This window comes from Colletotrichum siamense, assembly GCF_013390195.1.
Source record: "Colletotrichum siamense strain Cg363 chromosome Unknown KSG_Cg363_contig07, whole genome shotgun sequence".
NCBI classification, from domain to species: domain Eukaryota; kingdom Fungi; phylum Ascomycota; class Sordariomycetes; order Glomerellales; family Glomerellaceae; genus Colletotrichum; species Colletotrichum siamense.
Window position 1 is genome coordinate 400891 of NW_023501020.1, and position 18706 is coordinate 419596.

At 36.2% G+C, this 18706-nt stretch overlaps 3 protein-coding genes across 3 annotated transcripts; 1 reads left to right on the forward strand and 2 right to left on the reverse strand.

The window, feature by feature from the left end:
• Positions 1-7135: 7135 nt before the first annotated feature.
• On the forward strand, positions 7136-8670 carry CGCS363_v010448 (Bypass of stop codon protein 6; the record flags this gene model as incomplete). The annotated part of the gene is made up of 4 exons (XM_036642297.1): positions 7136-7392; positions 7457-8245; positions 8297-8369; positions 8428-8670. 4 exons carry the CDS (start codon positions 7136-7138, stop codon positions 8668-8670), a joined length of 1362 nt encoding a protein of 453 aa, XP_036492060.1.
• A 383-nt stretch (positions 8671-9053) lies between these two features.
• Positions 9054-9912, reverse strand: CGCS363_v010449 (uncharacterized protein; the record flags this gene model as incomplete). Its single annotated transcript, XM_036642298.1, has 2 exons — positions 9054-9457; positions 9528-9912. 2 exons carry the CDS (start codon positions 9910-9912, stop codon positions 9054-9056), a joined length of 789 nt encoding a protein of 262 aa, XP_036492059.1.
• Positions 9913-13626: 3714 nt separating this feature from the next.
• dtxS2 (Cytochrome P450 monooxygenase dtxS2) lies at positions 13627-15239 on the reverse strand (the record flags this gene model as incomplete). Its single annotated transcript, XM_036642299.1, has 2 exons — positions 13627-13986; positions 14055-15239. The coding sequence occupies 2 exons, from the start codon at positions 15237-15239 to the stop codon at positions 13627-13629; spliced, it is 1545 nt and encodes a 514-aa protein (XP_036491450.1).
• Between the last annotated feature and the right edge of the window lie 3467 nt (positions 15240-18706).

An 18706-nucleotide genomic window follows, 5' to 3' on the forward strand; every position in this document is an offset into this window, starting at 1 on the left:
TAGTAAATACTTTACTTTTTAGTAAGTTTTATATATAAAAGGAATTACTTAATATATAATTTAAAAGAAAACTAATAAACACTCTTAGTATAAGTTTCTAATATTTATTTCTTTTAAGTTAAGTATCTCTAATTATTATATATATATAGTATCTATATATTTAAAAATATAAGAGGTTTAGCTATACTAAATATAAGTTTTCTTATAACTAAAAGTAACTATAAAAGAGTTTATATAAAGTCTTCTATCCTTAACTTACTATTAGTATATAGTTATATATATATATAGCTATTTTGCTAATTTCTAGCTAGAATATATTTAGTAACTTTATATTTATTATTATTACTTTTATATACTACTTAATAGCTATAGCTACTCTTTTTACTCTTTTATTTTATACTTATATATATAGAGAGGATAGTTTAATCTTAATATTTCTTATATATAGTTCTTCTCTAACTTATTTATACTTTAATATTTTATTATTTATTTTAATTTCTTTAACTTAAATATTAAATATAGTTTAAAAGTAGTTTAAGAACTTATTTAGAGTATTAAGGAGTAAATCTATCTTTCTACTTCTTAAATAGAAGTTTTAAACTAAGCTTAAAGCTTTATTAATAATAATTATACTTAAAGTATAACTTTTATATCTTTTTTTATAGTTATAAAAGTTTAAAATAATTCTCTTACTTAGAAAAGCTTATATAACTACTTCTTTTAGTATATATTATATTTAGTAATATAACTTCTCTTACTTATATATATTATAGTTAGTAGTTAAGATTCTTAAGTATTTATTTAATATTTAGACCCCTTTTATAAAGTTAAATAGATATTAGAAAGCTTTTAACTTTAAGTATCTAAACCTCTAATATTAAAGCTTTATTAATCCCTTAATAAGTTTATAATATATTAAGGTTATATAATTATATCTTCTTCTTAGTTCTAAAGCTTTATTTTATATAGAGGTTAATAAAAGTATAATTATAATAAAAGCTATCTTACTAAGTAGTTTATAATTAAGAATATATTAGTTATTAATATTCTTAAGTAAGTATAGAAATATATAGTCTAACTTCTATAAATAATTATTATTAAAACTTATATCTTATTATATCTCTCTTTAGTATAACTTTTATAGAGATATTAAGTTATTAGTAAGTTTAAAATATAAAACTATATTAAATAGTTATAGTTTTATTATACTATTTATACTTTTTACTAAGATTTTAGCTATATTATATACCTTAATAAGGATTTTATATATTTTAGTTTATAAGAAGTCTCTTATTAAAATATCTTAGAAAGTAGTAGACTATTTTATATAATTAAATATATATATTATAAAGCTTAAATCTAATATTATAGATCTTATAAGAGAGTATTTTTTTAATATTATAAATACTACTTTAGTATACCTTTTAGCTCTCTTATAAAGTTATACTAACTTTAAGGTATACTTTATTACTTTATAGATATACTTTATAAAAGCTTTATTATTCTCTATTTTTCTATTAAAGATATATTAAATAACTATTTAAAGTATTTATACTTTTAGTTAAATTATAGCGTTAATATAAAAGTATTTAAAGAGAGTATATATATTATAATATAGCTTATAGTATAATTTCTCTATACTTTAAGTATTTAAAAGAGATTCTTTTTACTTTTAGTAAGTTCTTATTATTACTAAAAGTTACTTTAAGTTTTATCCTCTTTAGAAGCCTCTTTTATAATTTATTCTATAGTTAGTTATTTTATTAAATTACTTAGATTTATTTAGTTAAGGTTTTCTATCTTAAACTATAGAGCTAAATATACTTCTACTTACTTTAGACTTCTATAGAGTAGTTTTAAAGTATATAAGATATATTTAAGCATTAGAGATAACTTTATTAATTATAAAGCTCTATTAAGTTACTAAGAGGAGCTTAATTATATAATAAGTAGATATCTATATATTAAGGTAGTTTTAAATAAATATACTAATATATTTAAGAAACTAGATTAAAGAGTTTAAGTTATTTAGAACTTTATAACTCTACTTTTTATAGATTATATTTTCTTATTAAGAGATTTATACCTCTATATCCTTCTTTATTAAGAGGAACTTTTAACTAAGAGCTATAATAGTTATTATATATTTAGAGATTACTTAAATCTTTTATTCTCTTTTACTATAGCTAATATAGGTCTTTAGCTTATAGAGCTACTTATTAATACCTATATTAATAGTATAGTAATATTATAGAAGCTCTATAAATACTATCTCCCTTATAAACTACTAAACCTCTTATATACTTTTTATTATACTATTTTACTCCTTTTTAAAGAAGCTATAATTTACTCTAAGCTTATTATAGAGAGTATAGTTTACTTAAAAGAGATCTATAAATCTTATTACTTAAGAAGTTTTTATATTATTCTTATAGAGAACTATTATAGTTATATTTCTTTATACTAAGTAGTTAGAGATATAGGGGAGTTTTAGAAGTATTATAAACTTCTAGAAAGTAGACTTATAAACTTAAATAGTATTCTTAGAGAACCTCTTAGGGTTTATAATATACTATAACTAATAGGAGTAATAGAAAGCTTAGACTTAGTTAATCTAAAGGACTTAATCTCTTATACTTTTTAGAGGGATTTTTTTACTATTTAGAGGTATTATTATATACTTATAAGCTGTTTTTTAGTACTATAAATAACTTATTAATATATTAGTTAATATAAATCAGACTATTAATTAATAAATTAACTTAGATATATATTAACTATATATCCTTAAGTATAAGTAAAAACTTTATATGTAGTTTTTATAAAGCTTATTACTCTTATTAAGCAGATTATCTATTTATCTAAGCTGCCCTCTAGTAGCTAAGAAGCGCTATTTTAACTCTTGTAATCTAATATAAGTATCCTATCTTATAATAGATTTATCTTCCCTAGCGCCTCTATAAGAGCAAGTAAATTAATAATACATTTAACCTAACTAAGTAAAGTGAGGCTATTATTACTACCTAATTAATTAATTTAATATCTCTTAATTAAATTGAAATATTTAATATTTTATATTATTTATAAATTAACTAATAAGAAGCTATAGATTAGCCCTTATTTTAGTTTTCTAAGTATAATTAGTTACTAAAATATAACGCTATTAATAACTTATTAATTACTATATATAATAATAAAAATATTTAGATAACCCTTATAATACTAGTTAGTATCTAATTAATATAAAACTTTTTAAGGGAGTAGAAGTTATTATAGTAGTTTAAATAGTATAAATAATATTATAATTAGATACTATTTCTAAAAGTTATTTATTATTTTAGCTTATATATATTATTTATACTTCTTATTATTTTTTTTATTTTTAGAGTTAAGATATTAACTACTATTACTACCTCTTTATTAACTAATAATATTTATATATTATTAATTACTATATATTTCTATATCTTAATATAAATTATAATTACTTTACTTATTACTATCCCTCTAAATCTTATAATTAATAACTTACTAATTATTATTATTAATAGTAAATAATATATACTTAAAGTATAACTTTTATATAAGAGAAAGTAGGGTTAATCTAGCTAGATTTAAGATTATAATAACTTCTTTATTAAGGTTATTTAGGGATATATAGTAAGGTCTTATTAGAGTTACTAGTAATATAATATAAAAAGCTAGCTAAAGGTTTTTAGTACTACTATTATATCTATTTTATAAAAGCACTTACTATAATATATTAATCTAAGCTTTCTATCTATAGTAATTACATTTTAATAAAGCTAAAATGCTTATACTATCTATAAGATCTCTTTTTACTTAGATAAGGACTTTAATAGCACTTTAATATTATTATTAATAGCTATATCTATACTACTTTCCCTAAAAAGACTCTAATTTAGCTATATAAATATACTTAAGGCTAAAATAACTACTTTATATAATCTCTATATAGTTTTAATTATTTCTACTAACTTTCTATTTATTTATTTTAAGAACTCCTACTTCTAATAAATACTATAGTATTATAGTATAGAGGTTACTAATAAGGTGTTATAAAGTTATTTATCTATTTAGAACTATTTTAATAATATCTACTACTATAGTAAGAGGTTAATAATTAAAAAACTTTATATAGTAGGATTAAAAATATACTTATTATTTAATCTATAGATATCCTTAAATATTTATATTTTTATAGGGGTTATTAATTATTTTATTAATACTAATAATACTCTATAATCCTATTTTCTAGCTTTCTATTAATATTATAATAATTATAGTAGTACTACTTTTATAGTAACCTTTATTAATATTATTAACTATTATTATATCTAGGACTAAATTAGAGTAACTATCTCTAATAATACTATAAATAATAATATCTACTTCTAGGATTTCTATAGAGAACTAAACTTAGAAATAATAGAGATAGACGTCTAAGCTTAGTATATATAGTATTATAGCTATATCCTTAATCTCTTAGCTTAAATATTCCTATTTAGTACTAATAAAGAGACTTTATATATTAAATTATAGTTTTATAAACTTAAAAGTTATAATAATAATCTAAAGCGTTAGTAGTAGCTTAACTTTATTAGCTAGCTTTATAATATTATTAAGTTTATCTAGTTATCTCTATAATATTATGAATAGTACTAGAAAGCTATAGTAGAGGTTAATAGAGATTTTAACTTTTAGATCTTTTTAGAGTTATACTAAGAAGCCCTCTTTATCCTAAATAATAATACTTATTAGAATAATATATATCTTATAATCTAGAGAGCTATAGAGAAAAAAATAGAGATTTAAGCTTTTATATTTTTAAATAATAATAATAATAATATTAAGTAATATATCCTTAAAGAAGACCTTCTATCCCTAGAAAATTAGAAGGTTTTAGCTAAGATAGGTATAATTTTAAAGCTTTTTTATTAGTAGATAAAGAAGTATAAAAGCTAAAGTATTAGTAATAGTTATAGTTAACTTTAGGAAGTTATAATAAGTATAAAATATCTTCTTTTATATTTTATTAACTAAAAGGATTATTATAATACTATAATCTCTCTATTTATTAATAATAATACTAAGGATTAATTATAATAGTTATAAAGATATTTAAGCTAAGGTTAATATAGCTAATTTTATATATAAGCTTTTTTAACCTATATTTATAAAGACTAAGTATTACTAGTTTTATAATTAACTTTATAATTTAACTCCCTTAATAAGAAGTAGTAGTTCTTTTTTTATATTAATATTAAACTAATATAATAGAAGTTTTTTTTATATTATAATAAAATAAGAGATTTACTACTATTTTCTATAGTATTAATCCTATATTTATTATTAGGTATTTTATACTTATAAGATATATAGTATTATAAATACTAAAAAGGATAGGTTAAGAAGGTTTTTAATAGCTTTAAAGACTTTTTTAATAAGTAGTATTATTAATCTAAGCTAAAAGTAATAATATTAATATTAAATAAGTAATTAGTAGTTATCCTTATTAATATTAAAGCTAAGGATAATAATAATAGTTACTACTAATAGTAAGTTAATAACTAATATTACTATATACTACCTTAAGTTAATAAGTTTAATCTCTATTTCTAGAGGCTTTTTAAAGTTATTAGTAATTTTATTAAGTAGTAATAAAACTACTTAGAGATATATTTAATACTCTATAAACTAGTAATTAATATCTTTACTATTTCTATAATATCTACTAACTATAAGAAAGCTTTTAGCTAAGCTAAGTTAACCTTTATATTATAGAGGCTCTTAATAAAGTTTAATACTATAGAGAGTCTTTAGTTAATAAAAAACTAGCTAAAGAGGGGGGTTATACTACTTAGTAATAACTTTAAACTATTAAGAGTAGTATAAATAGCTTTAAATAGGTATAATATAGTTTTATATAGTAATTGATTTATTTTATTTATAAGTTAGCTAAGTAATTAAAAACACCAAAAAAAAGAGCTAAGTTAATAAGTATAGGGGTCAAAATTGCTTTGATTGCCCTTATGGAGGCGCTGATCCTCCCCCTAATCTAATCATGGCCAGAAAGGTTGCATTCTCATGATAATTGTTAAACTAATGCTTAACAATAGCTGGTGGCGAGTCCTCGCTAGGTAGATCTCTCAGACTAACGTTTCCGCCCCTGTCGTTCAAGACAAAGTTTCGACCCGATGGGAAAGGTGACCACTAGAGTTCTAGGGGGGAATTCTGCTGTTGGTGGCATGGTGCCTTGAAACCGGGAAGAGGGCCCCCATTCCCAAAATGCTAGCGAGGCACCACTTCTAAAGCCCGACAGCAAGCTCGAAAGGCGACAACAAACCGATGACTTTGAACCTTTCCGCTAGACGAGCCACTGTATGATAGCAGTCATTCGCGAAGTCGTAGACATCAAGGCAGGTCAACACCAGGTTCTTCGGTCGCGAGATGAGGTAAATGTGCTTGCTCGATGAAATAAAGACATGATGGCGCACGCTATATAGGTAACTTGATGACATTCCCAGTGTTGGGTTCACGGCGCAGACCGTTTACCTCACAATACAGGAGTGAAAGCACTTCGAGGATGAAATGAATCGAGTTGCAATGGAGTTCCTATCAATATTTTATCCTAATAAGCTACACTATCTCGAGCTCTCAAATACGAGCATCAACTGCCATCCAAAGCATAAGATATGCACCTGGCGATGAGGATAAAAGAGCTAGGCAGCCGCGTGAAAGTCTCCCCGTTCCTTCTCGACTAGTTCGTCGGTGTGGCGCAAAAAAGAGGGGCTACGAAGCTCTAGAGTGTGAGCTTTCCAGCCAAAGTTTCGCCTGGCCCCGGCGCCAATTCCGGAATCCGACCCGAAATGCCGCTCCACTCCGCCGGTTGGCCGGGAAGTGACCCCGGACTTGGCCCCACTCCATCGACACCGGAGTTTAGCCGGATTAGCTCGGGATACTGGATCCACAATGAAGCATGCCGAGGCCGGCGTTTACCCGACCTCATCATGGCCATCACAAACCCCGACGCGTCCATAAAGAAAGATTAAGAACGGAAAATCCTAGGCGATTCATTAGTTGTCGTGGATGCTACATCTTACTGCCAGAAAATATGGCCACTATCACACAGCAAGAACCCGTTGTCACGGAGTCTCACGAGCTCGCAGACTACTCGAAGCAAACCCCCGCGGTTGACGACGCGCCACCAGAGCTGTCCGACGAAGGCAAGCTTGACAATCAGACCCTTCTGAAGCTCATCGCCGCCGGTTTCGCATTCTTTGTATCTGGTGTCAACGATGGCAGCGTCGGACCTCTACTCCCGTACATGATTCGTGACTACAACATCAGCACAGCTGTTGTCTCCATCATGTTTGTCTAACCCCCTCTCCACACTACTTCTTTTCATCAACACCTTCTGAACGATGGTAAACAGCTACGGTGCAAACTTCCTCGGATGGTTCCTTGCGGCGCTTACGAATACCCATCTCCGACAAGTATTCGACCTCGGTGGCCTGCTCGCATTCGGCGCCTTCTTCCAACTTGTGGCACACGCACTCCGCGTATGGAAGCCTCCTTTTCCCTTCTTTGCGGTCACCTTCTGGCTAGTCTGCCTGGGCCAAGCATATCAAGATGCCGGCGCCAACGCATACGTTGCCAGTGTCAAGGCCGCCCATCGATGGCTAGCCTTCATCCATGCTCTCTACATGGCCGGCTGCCTCGTTGCGCCCTTTGTTGCGACTCCCATCGCATCGACCGGAGAGACATCGAAGTGGTACCTCTTCTATAGCTTCCCAATAGGCATAGGTGCACTCAACCTGGCCTTGACCTGCTTCGCCTTTAGGGACACGATTAAGCTCAGCCGGAAGAAAGACGTCCCCCCATCTGGCACCTCAGAAACGCCCCTCAGGTCGGACTCGGAGGAGACAAACACACCTACTCAACTCATGAAGATGGTTCTCTGCACCAAAGCCCTCTGGGCTGTTAGCTTGTTCTTCTTCTTCCTTCTCGGAGCCTCTATCACGGCTGGTGGCTGGATCGTCGAATATCTCGTTGAGATTCGAGATGGCAACATCGGGCAAATGGGCTATGTGCCAGCCGGCTTCAGCGGTGGAGCAATGCTGGGTCGACTGCTGCTAGCAGAGCCGACATACAGGTTTGGAGAGCGAAGAATGATTCTTGTTTATGTGGTTCTATGCATTGCCTTTCAACTGGTCTTCTGGCTGTGAGTAAGCTCGGGCTTTTCCAAGGACCAGGGTGCTGATTTGCATTGTAGTGTTCCTAATATTATTGCCGCCTCTGTAGCCATCTGTTTCTTCGGCTTCTTTTCCGGCCCCTTCTTTGCGACAGTAAGTGTTCATACCCAAACTCTGTTGGTGTTGCTGATATCAACCTTATCTTCCGCAGGGAATTTCCGTCGGCTCCAAGCTCTTCCCGCCCGAACTTCAATCAACAGCACTGTCATTTGTGTTTGTCTTTGGGCAGATTGGCGGCTCTCTCTTCCCCGTCATTACTGGTGTTCTCGCATCTCGCGTAGGGGTAAGTGTTCTACAGCCAGTTCTTGTAGCATTGATTGCCGGAACCGGGGTCAGTTGGCTTTTAGTTCCTAAGCCCAAGGATTCTACCAACACCGCGCTACATCAGGAGTAATAGGGATAAGGAGATCGGACAAAGCTTCCATACCGGTATGCCGAAGAAAGGCGTCACTGAACAAGGCTTTCTGTAGCTTTCGTAGCCCAGGGCCGTTGCCCGCTACAAAGGAAGTCTCAACTAGCTACCGGAATCCAATACCTTGTACAGTCCAGTCTATCGCAAAACACCCACATATGGTCACTCTTACGTTCCGGACTAGAGAAGAAGTAAGATTGACTAGACACGTGTCTTTATATATACGTGTTGAAAGCTACTATCAATGAAAGAAGCCATTTAACATACAATGTGGGTAGCGACAGATATCTTTCACTCGTTACTTGATGAAATCATAAAACATACATCAGTCATCGTTCGTTACATATGGTCCATAGTCCTCAACTTTACTTAGTCTGGCTCCAGTCGAGGTCGTAGTAGATATCAATGTCCTTGATCTTGAAAATAGCATTGGACTTCGGGGGACCAACACTCCATCCCTTGTCACCATTGGACCAGTTGTTGAAGATCCAAGGCCCGGCAGCGCTGGGGACGTCACTCTGCGTCTCCCAGATGAGAGAGCCGTCAATGTAGAACCGGACAAAAACTTCAGTCCAGTCGATGCGATACTCGTGCTCGGTGGTTGTGGGGCTGGCTGGCGGGGTGACGCCTTTGTAGGTGCTTGAGCCATCGCCATTGGCATCCTGGTTGGTGAAGTGGATCTTGCGAACACCGTTGTTGCTCAAGGAGGAAGCGTCAGAGAGCCACTCGATGTCTGTCTCCTGGGTGTCATTGTGATAGAAGAACATTCCTAAGACCAGGTCAGCCATTCTACCCTGGAAGCAAAACTCAACGTGAGTTCTTTGATAGCGAGCACATACCATTGCAAACACCAGCCGGTTCGGAGAGAATCGCAACTGTGCGAACAGAAGCATACAAGATTCTGTCTTCAGTCGTCGCAACCTCTCCACCCGTGTAAGGCATCGATTTCTGTGGTCCAGGGACCTTGAGCTGCAGGTAGCCCCCTGCGACATTGACGTTGCTCGTCGTGTATTGATGGGTCCCCTCGCCCACGGTATAAACGCTGGTGTAAAGCCCATCGGGAAGCTTAGTGGCGCCCGTGAAGTTGAAGAACAAGTTGTAAGCAAATCTGGCGTCTTCATTGATAATATAAGAGTTGTCGACGAAAGTGGGCCTGGGGGAGCGAACAAGACCTAGCACAGGGCTAGCTGCTAGAACGCTGGCAATAAGAACGGAGGAGATCATGATGTGATGTGTGATAGTAGAGGCTATGAGTTGAATTGGGAATGATATGAGAGTCTGAGATGAGGTAGAGGTTAATGAACATGAATTATGCGCAGCGGAAACGCTGGATTTATATTCGTCTATGATGATTCTTAGCTGCCTCCAGCCTCGATATCTAGATCTCCAGCGTCGGGGTCGATCGGCCGAGTCATTCGTGGAAGAAGAGTCTTGACTTTCCATGTCTTGCCCTCACCGTTCTCACTTCGCATGACAGATTCCTGGACACCACCTTTTGAAAGTCGGTTGCGCAAATGATGATGCAAGGGAGAGGCTGTCCAGCTTGAGGGTTGGTCAATGTGGGATCACGCTTGATCATGCTCAGATTTCCGAGTGGCACCATAGCGACTTTGCCAAATCTAGACCTTCCCGTGTGGAGTATTACGTACTTGATGATCACTTCCCAGCTACGCCCGATGTTGTATTGTTTTAGGGGTTCAATCCAAGGGTTGCTAGTCGGGACTTTGGAATCGTGAAATTGTCTCGGGAACGTTGCATCGCGGTAAAACATCTCGGGCTAGACCGTCAACCCCTACAACTGTCCCCGTTCAAGGGAGTGTGAGTGAGTCTAGAACATAAGCATGTACCGTGAAGCTTAACCATTACCGTTGCCACTACCAAGAATTCTTCCACGAAGTGAGACATCGCGACCCCCTTCTCCTCTGACTAAGGTTTACGCAGGGAGGGGGATGACGCATCCCACCAAAATTGTCACCTTCTAGGTTGCTCGTTGTTGGAGAGGGGAAGATTTGACGTCGAATTAATCCCTGTGGACGGGATCTCCGTAGGCTGCACCCTGCTCCCAATATCATAGGAAAGCAGCAAAAGTCTCACATCGTCACGCGGCGGCTTAAAAGGGAACTTACTCTGTGATGATCAGCCACAATGGAGTAATCGACATTCAAAAGAGGTTAATGAACCAATGCAGGTGGTAGCTAAGAATTGAAGTAGAAAAGAAAAGAAACCCTTATGTGAATACACTGACGAAACCTGACCAATTGCTATGACATGTATCCTAAAGTGGCAGACGGTGATTGACGCTGGATCAAAGTGGGCGTCCAAAGTTGTGGTGGCTGCCTTGAGATCCTACGTAGGAAACGCGGAAAGAGGCCTAAGTAAGATGCATTTCGATGCCCTGGGACTGGATTAATATCAGGTCCATGCGATCGGCGTCAGTGACGGGGATTCCCAAGACAATTCAAACCAGGTAGAAGCTTCGCTTTCCGATAACCCGCAGCATTTATTTAAGCCCAAAACCTACGTATAACATTGGGACAATCTCCTATTCATTCATATGGTAAGCCTTGCTGATGTCAGTGGCGTTGAAGGCAACCAACCAGTCTTGCATCGCTCGGAGACTGCTTGACTGTTCTACAAGTGTTGGGTCTGGCAGTGTCTTTCTAGGACGTCATAATAAATCAAGTCCAAGTGGATTGTCCATAGGTTTGCTGACATACACTCTCGGGGTCCATTTGGATGGGTTTCACGCCGTTGGCGGTGTCGCTTGCACTGTTCACGAGCGGCTGCTGGTTGTCGCGATGTTGGCAGCCTAGCATAATTAGGTGCAACAGAACAGCCACCACAAAAGCCCACTTCTCACATGAGACGTACGCACCTGGATCGAATTTGCAGATGCTTGAAAAAGTTTCTCGTCATCTCACGTCCCAAGTGCAAAGTCTTCGGGTGTTTTCGGTGAACGAAGGTGGCAGTAGACAAGGCAACTAGGAGATCCCGAATGTGTAAAAAAGGCATCCATCGCAACCATCAACGTTGAAGGTGAAAGTGTAGAAATTTGGTCCAAGCCACTCTTACAGCTGGACTTGGCGTCGTCGCGAAGCTGATGTTGGAGGGAGCCGGCCAGTCGGCTGACCCCTTTCAGCCAGTAAAAGCCACCAGCACACAAGGCTATAGGATTCAAGGTGTGTTAACTCTTTACACCCACTCTGTCGTCCTTTGCACCATAGCCACCCCGGCTGCGGAAGAAAAACGTGCACATCATTGGTGTAACGCCGCGTTCTTCACCGAGCCACCTTGGATAGGCCTCCGCGTCGAAACCTCGGGGTCTTGATAAATCCACCTTGCCCCTCCGACTGGCTCCTCGACTACCAATCGCTTTATTCAAACATTATTGTTTGTCAAGAAAACGCCAAATCCTTTCCTCGTCAAGAATCTCTTGAATTGACACCACAGCCTAGAAATGGACCACTTCAGGCGTATTAATGGGTATACACGGGGCGGAGGCACCAACGCGACTAGCAACAATACCAAAGAACAACGCCTCAACGTTTCATCGCAAGCCATGTCCGACAATGCAACAGTATACTACAGTGCATCTGAAAGAAGTACGGACGATGAGTCCACTTCTGAATCTGACCTAGACGACGAAGACTTTCGTCTCTTAGGCGAAGGTTCAGCAAGTTTCATAGCCCCTTCTGCAGAGTCCTCCACTGGATCTCGGGTATGGGACACGACGGGCAAAAACACCTCTTTAGAGACTCTTGACACGACATGCACCGAAGCTTCCGAACCGCTCCAGCAAAAGTTTGTCTTGATTCCAGAGAGGTTCGACGTATTTCAATACCAAGTTCCCTCGTCTCAAGGTAATAGTGCACCAGCACTGCCGACTGAGGAACCCCTATTCCCGTGTGCCAATCTAGGCCACAGGAAAGATATACCGCTGCCGCCTTCACTGCAGCCCAAAGAGCCCACCCAAGTGCCTCAAAAACATGGCCCGCCAGCTACGCAACGCCGATCCACCGCAGATAAACGACGACGGCACAGAACATCCTCTCGAAGGGCTTCGAACATTGCCCAGAAGCGCTCGGCCATCAGTCTAGCTCTCAGGACTGCCGGCTCTGAAGTTATCAAAACGGCCTTGGCCAAGGCTTGCAAAAAGCCAAGCCCGAGCTCGACCTTCGTCGAAGCCCTCGTGATACTCGTGACTGAGCGAGGGCTGCAATCAACTTCGTTCTACAAGCAACCGATTTTGGACTGTGTCAAGCTTGCCACCAAGAAGCACAACAAGTGTCTCCGAATAATACTTGAGGCACTGGGGACCGATAAGAAGCGTATGCTCGACAAGATCCAGAGATCAAACGGCAACTTGCTTCGGCTTATCCTTACCAGGACAGACCGGGAGCCTCTAACGATATACAACGTCAAAGCAATGGAGATGATTCTGAACGCAGGTGTTGACCCCAACGACACGGCGAATGGGACTCGACCAGTACCATTGCATCAGGCAGTTGATCTGGGGGTCTCCAGAGCTGTTAGCCTCCTATTGAGTTGGGGCGCCGATCCTCAAATTAGAAATAGCGCAGGACTGAATGCCCTCGACCTTGCCAAGCAGTGTGCTAGGAATGTGGATGGGGCCGAAGACGAATGTCAGAAGATGGATCGCGAGAAAATCTTGGCGCACCTGATGTCTATCACATCGTAGTTGGGGGCTGTCTTCGTGTGGAGACCAGCGGGGCTTGCGGCACAAAGTAAGGGCTGATTGCCAGATACTCGATTAGAATGATTCACAAAACGAAGGTTTAGTAAGCGTAGAGTTGACAGTTTCGTTTAATTACAGTTTTGCTACAGAATTCTCAATCCAATTTGAAAAGACCTGACATCTGGTCCCAAGGGCCTTGTGATCAATGTATTGACCATCTCTTGCCTGCCTCTTACATGACGTTAAGTTTGAAACTGACGCTTCTTGATATGAACTACCAAGGTCGGCTTCTTCCAGATCGTCCACGACTTATGCTCTGAGTACGGCGTTGTCCACTCCAGAGACGATTTGTCAAGGGTCATGTCGAATTCCCAAAGCAACCTAGCCATGATGACTCGCATCTCGTTGTACGCCAGATGTTTGCCCACACAGTTGCGAGGACCGTAAGAAAATGGTTGGATTGCGTCTCGCTTGTCTGCGTGGAATGGAGAGGCAGGATCTTGAGCAACCTCGGGAAGCCATCTTTCTGGAATGAAAGACTCCGGCTGAGCGAAGTTTGACTCGGATAGACCGGCAGATGAATGGTGCACACCAACACAGGTCTATTCGTCCATTGATAATCTTGTTAGATCTGTTCATAAACGTAAATGTCTTCGAGCGAATGACTTACATGGGGAGGAAGATAGTAGTCTTCCACATAGATTCTCTCTCCTGTATCAGGAACCATTCTTTCGTTCACTGACGGGACAGGAGGATACAACCGAAATGTCTCATTGAGCACAGCAAGCAAGTAGGGCAGGCGTGCGGTTGCGTTGGTGAAGTTGATCTCCGCGGCCGATTGAAATGCGCTCCGCACCTCAGTGACAGCTCTCTTGTAAGCTTCAGGGGTTGAAAGAAGGTAGAAGGTAGCAGCTGTCATGAGCGTTGCTGTAGTATCGCTACCAGCCACAAAAATGGTGTTGGCATTGGTGATGATCTCCTCCATGGAGTTGATCAGTTTCTCGTCCTTCCCACGGAGCAAGCCTTGCATAAAGTCTCTGCGGTCCAACTCCCCATCGATGTCGATTCTGCGCTGGACCGCAGACCGTGTGTAGGTAAACATGTCGCGGAAACCCTTCTCGGCATCTCTCGCGATAATCGGCATCACGATCCACCGTAAGGGGCCAAGGAGGCTGTTGAGTTCAAAGAGCTTCTTTGCCCGTTCAATGAACAATAGAACATGTGTTACAACATAGTGGAGCTCGTTGTTATCAAGTCCACCGAGGGACTCGCCGAAGGTCAAGTCCCCAACGATGTCGAACGATGCGATATGGAACCATCTGCCCATCTCAGTTGGCATGCGAGACTCCGCTACATCTGACAACCTCCATACCAACTTGTCCACATATTCGTAGATGAGTGGTTCTTGCTCGGCTAATGCCTTGGGTGAAAAGGCGTGCGAAACTCCGCGGCGGATGCGGGCGTGGTTGGCGTCGTCGGCAAAAAGAATGTTGGATTGGGGCTCAAGTTGCTCCGAGCTGTTGTACTTGGGGAATTGTCCGTGTTTGTGGCCATAAATGGTTTTCCAAGCTTCGCTGGTGGTAAAGGTGATATGGTCTGGGCTCCAGCGAACCGCGTTGCCATACTTGCGATGGAGTTGTCGAAGGTCTTGGTCAATTGTCCCGAGTAAAATCTTGATCTTTGGAATAATCGGTATGATCACCCAAAGCTTGGGCCCCGGCACCCGATGTAGAGGCGAGAAGTAGGCCTGATATATGCCGCGGCCGAGATGGAAAAGTAGCCACAAACAAGTGGCAGATATTAGGATTTGGGGGATGGCACCGATGCCCAGCGGAACGTATGACGCCAATGTCATATTGAAGATAAGGAGTCGTATGATTTATTGATTTAAATCGAGAAACTTCATTGGTCATAACATGAGATGTTTCGGTCACGTCGCTTTATATCTTTAGATATCTTGTACGCAACTGATTTACGGACTTTGAAACGTGCGCGCTTGACCCACCACAGGGACATCGTCAACGTCAACAGGTCTCAAATTTCCAAAAGCGGAAATCGAAATACCGAGACTCACAGCATTTATAAAGTTTTGTTCCCGCTTTCCGGGATATGTTCATGGGCGTACGGCTCAATGTAGGGGGAGACGGAGGTGTCCGCCCTAAGGCGCCGGAACGGTCCGTGACATTTTCTCGGAGTTCCTCGGACTTGATGTAACAGCAAGCGGACGGCGGGTCGATCAGCCGTCCGCCCGCAGGTCATCGAATCGGAGTTAGAACATATCATCCCCCGTAATCCCGATTCGAATAAGCGGCCGGAAAATTGCGACTTGGGAGCGACGTCGATCTGTCTTACTGATCCTTACCGCCTTGGCGTCACGTTCATCTGTGGTAGATGAACGGTGCGGGATCGTACAGCGCAGTTCTTCCTCGGCTGCACACTATCCAAGAGGATATTCTTGGCTAAACGCCTCCCCCTACATTGTACGTGGTAGGCCTGAACGGCGCCTCAATCCACCATATTTCAGCATGACCGACGAAGGGAATTGGGAGAGAGGCATTCTATTAATCGACAGAAGAAAGCTGCACAGACTATGCCGGAATTTAGAAAGACCCTCATCATGCTGACCCCTATAGCTTTTGTAAAGCACCGTCTTTGCCATACACTGGATCTGTGGCGGCACCTGCCCACAGGTGCTACAGGTGGCCTGTGCGGCCCAGGGGCCCTCTAGGCCCTTCTTCCAGCCTCTAGCCTAGCAGATGGCCTACTTAGCTAGATTCATATATATTATATTATTACTACTTGTTTGCGCTTATGCCTCTATAGGTTATGAGCTTAATGCTTAGATTACTAGTATTTATAGCTTTAAATTAAGCGTTTTTCTACCTTTATAATATTTTTCTCGTTTTTATAGTTATTTATATATTTATGCAATCTGATTTAGCTAGTAAATAGTGATATAGCTTTTAATTGCTTTTAATATGTTAAACTGCTACTACTTATGTGAAAATTCACTTTACTAAGTAATATATTAGATAGTAATACTACTTTACTTTCTATAACTCTCTTTAATATGTTAATTAATAATATCTTCTCTCTAGGGCTATCTTATTACTCTGCTTATATCTTTCTAAATGATTAATAATATAGGTAAAGGTATTAAGACCTTTTTGTTTAGTATTCCCTAGCTAAAGGGTGAATCTAATTAATAATCTTAGTTAGTTCTTATTAATATTACTTTATAATTAAATTATATTAAGAAGTATATTAATAAGGATGTTTTTAAGCTTAATAGTGATGCTATTGCTAAGGAGAAGTAGGCTAAGGAGTGTGATATTATTTTTATGCTACTTATTAGCTTATATAATATTCTTATTAATAAATTACTTAATATAGGATAGAAGGATAATAGTAATCTTTTTATGCTTATATAAGTGCTTAAGAAGTATATTCTTAAGGTTTCTAAGGATACTATTAATGCTCTTATTAATAAGTTTGCTAAGGGTTTTACTTAAGACTATAAGACTCTTTATAATGCTTTTAAGTATATTTAGTATTTTTAGACTTATATTATTAACTTTATAGGTGACTTATTTAACTATTTATAGGCTATATTACTCTTAAACTATTTTAAGACCTACTTACTAGATATTTATAAGTATTATACTAATAATAATAAGAAGCTTATATAGACTAATATTATTAAGATTATTTATACTTTTACTTAAGATAAAGAATAGAAGATAGGTTTATTACTCTATAAGGATAGATCTTAGCTTTAGTTATTAAATTTATATACTTTTTATATTAATAATAATAGTAATAATATATTAAATAATAAGAATAAGGCTTTTTATGTTTATTATAATATGAACTACTTATCTAAGAAGTGTTAGATAGCTTATTTAGAGCTAATTCTATTAACTTATAAGAATTAAGTGAGTTTTTTTAAGAGAGCTAATAAGTATAAGTATAATAAGGATTATTAGAGAGATAGTATTAGTATTATACTAACTACTTCTGTCTTTATGAAGGGCTTATTTAGTATTCTTAGTAGCTTAGCTTTTATTAGTATTACTATGTGAGATCGCTATATTACTAGCCTTTTGATTTATGCTGCTGTTAATAGCTGTGTGATCTATTATAATGATATTATTATTAACTTTAGATATTCTAGTTATCTCTTCTATAATATAGAGCACTTTATAAAGTATATTCCTTATAATAACTTACTTCTCTTTATAACTACTAATAGAGATAATATCTATCCTCTTAGTGTTAGTATTATATTTTTTTAGATTTATAATCCTTTTAACCTATTTAAGATGATTAATTAGATTATTAATAATATTAAGTATAGCTTGCTAAGTTCTGCTAACTTACTTAGCCTTAGTAAACTTTATAAAGCTAGTATTAATTATAATTATAAGTTTAATAGCTTTATATATATAAATAATACTTACTTTATTAGTAAAGTTAAATAGATTATAGATATTATAGTTCTTTAGACCTATATAACTGCTGATATACTTATTAATATTGCTATTACTCTTGCTAGCGTTTACTATAACCTTAAGCTAACTCTTAAGATAATATATTATTATTTAATTTATACTTATCTATTTAGAGTTATTAAGGCCTGCTATTATATAGGTATTATGTTCACTAAGGAAGAGATAGAGAACTTTTACTATGAGGTATGCTATCTAGCTAAATTAATAGAGATTATTAGCTGTAATTCTCTTTTACTTCTCACTTAGATTAGAGAAGAGATATATCTTAATCTTATTAAAGTTAAGCTTTTATTAATAACTAATAAGCGTTATACTTTATATTTTCTTAATAAGTATAATAGATATTACTGGTTTGTTCTTATACTTAATTATTATTATGAAGTTATATATAATATTATTAAGAACTTCTATAATATGTTTAATAATATAACTAGCCTTAATATTAAGACTTAGGTTTATAATAATGCTTTAGAGTTTAAGAAGGTTCTTTATGATTTATACTTTGCTAATACTTATATTAACTATATTATTACTAATATACCTTTTATGAATAGCTTTATTAAGCGTATTAGAAGAACTATTATTAAAGTAGCTTATATATAGTTAATTAATACTAACTTATCTGAAGAGCTTTAGGATTACTTATTTAATTTAATTATTTAGATATTTAACTTTCTTCTTTAGGATATTAAGGGTAAAATAAGCTTTTATGAGATTATAGTATATAAACTTAACCTTATTACTAATTATAAACTACTTTATATTAAATATCTTTATATTTTTAGCTATACTACTTATATCTATAAGAAAA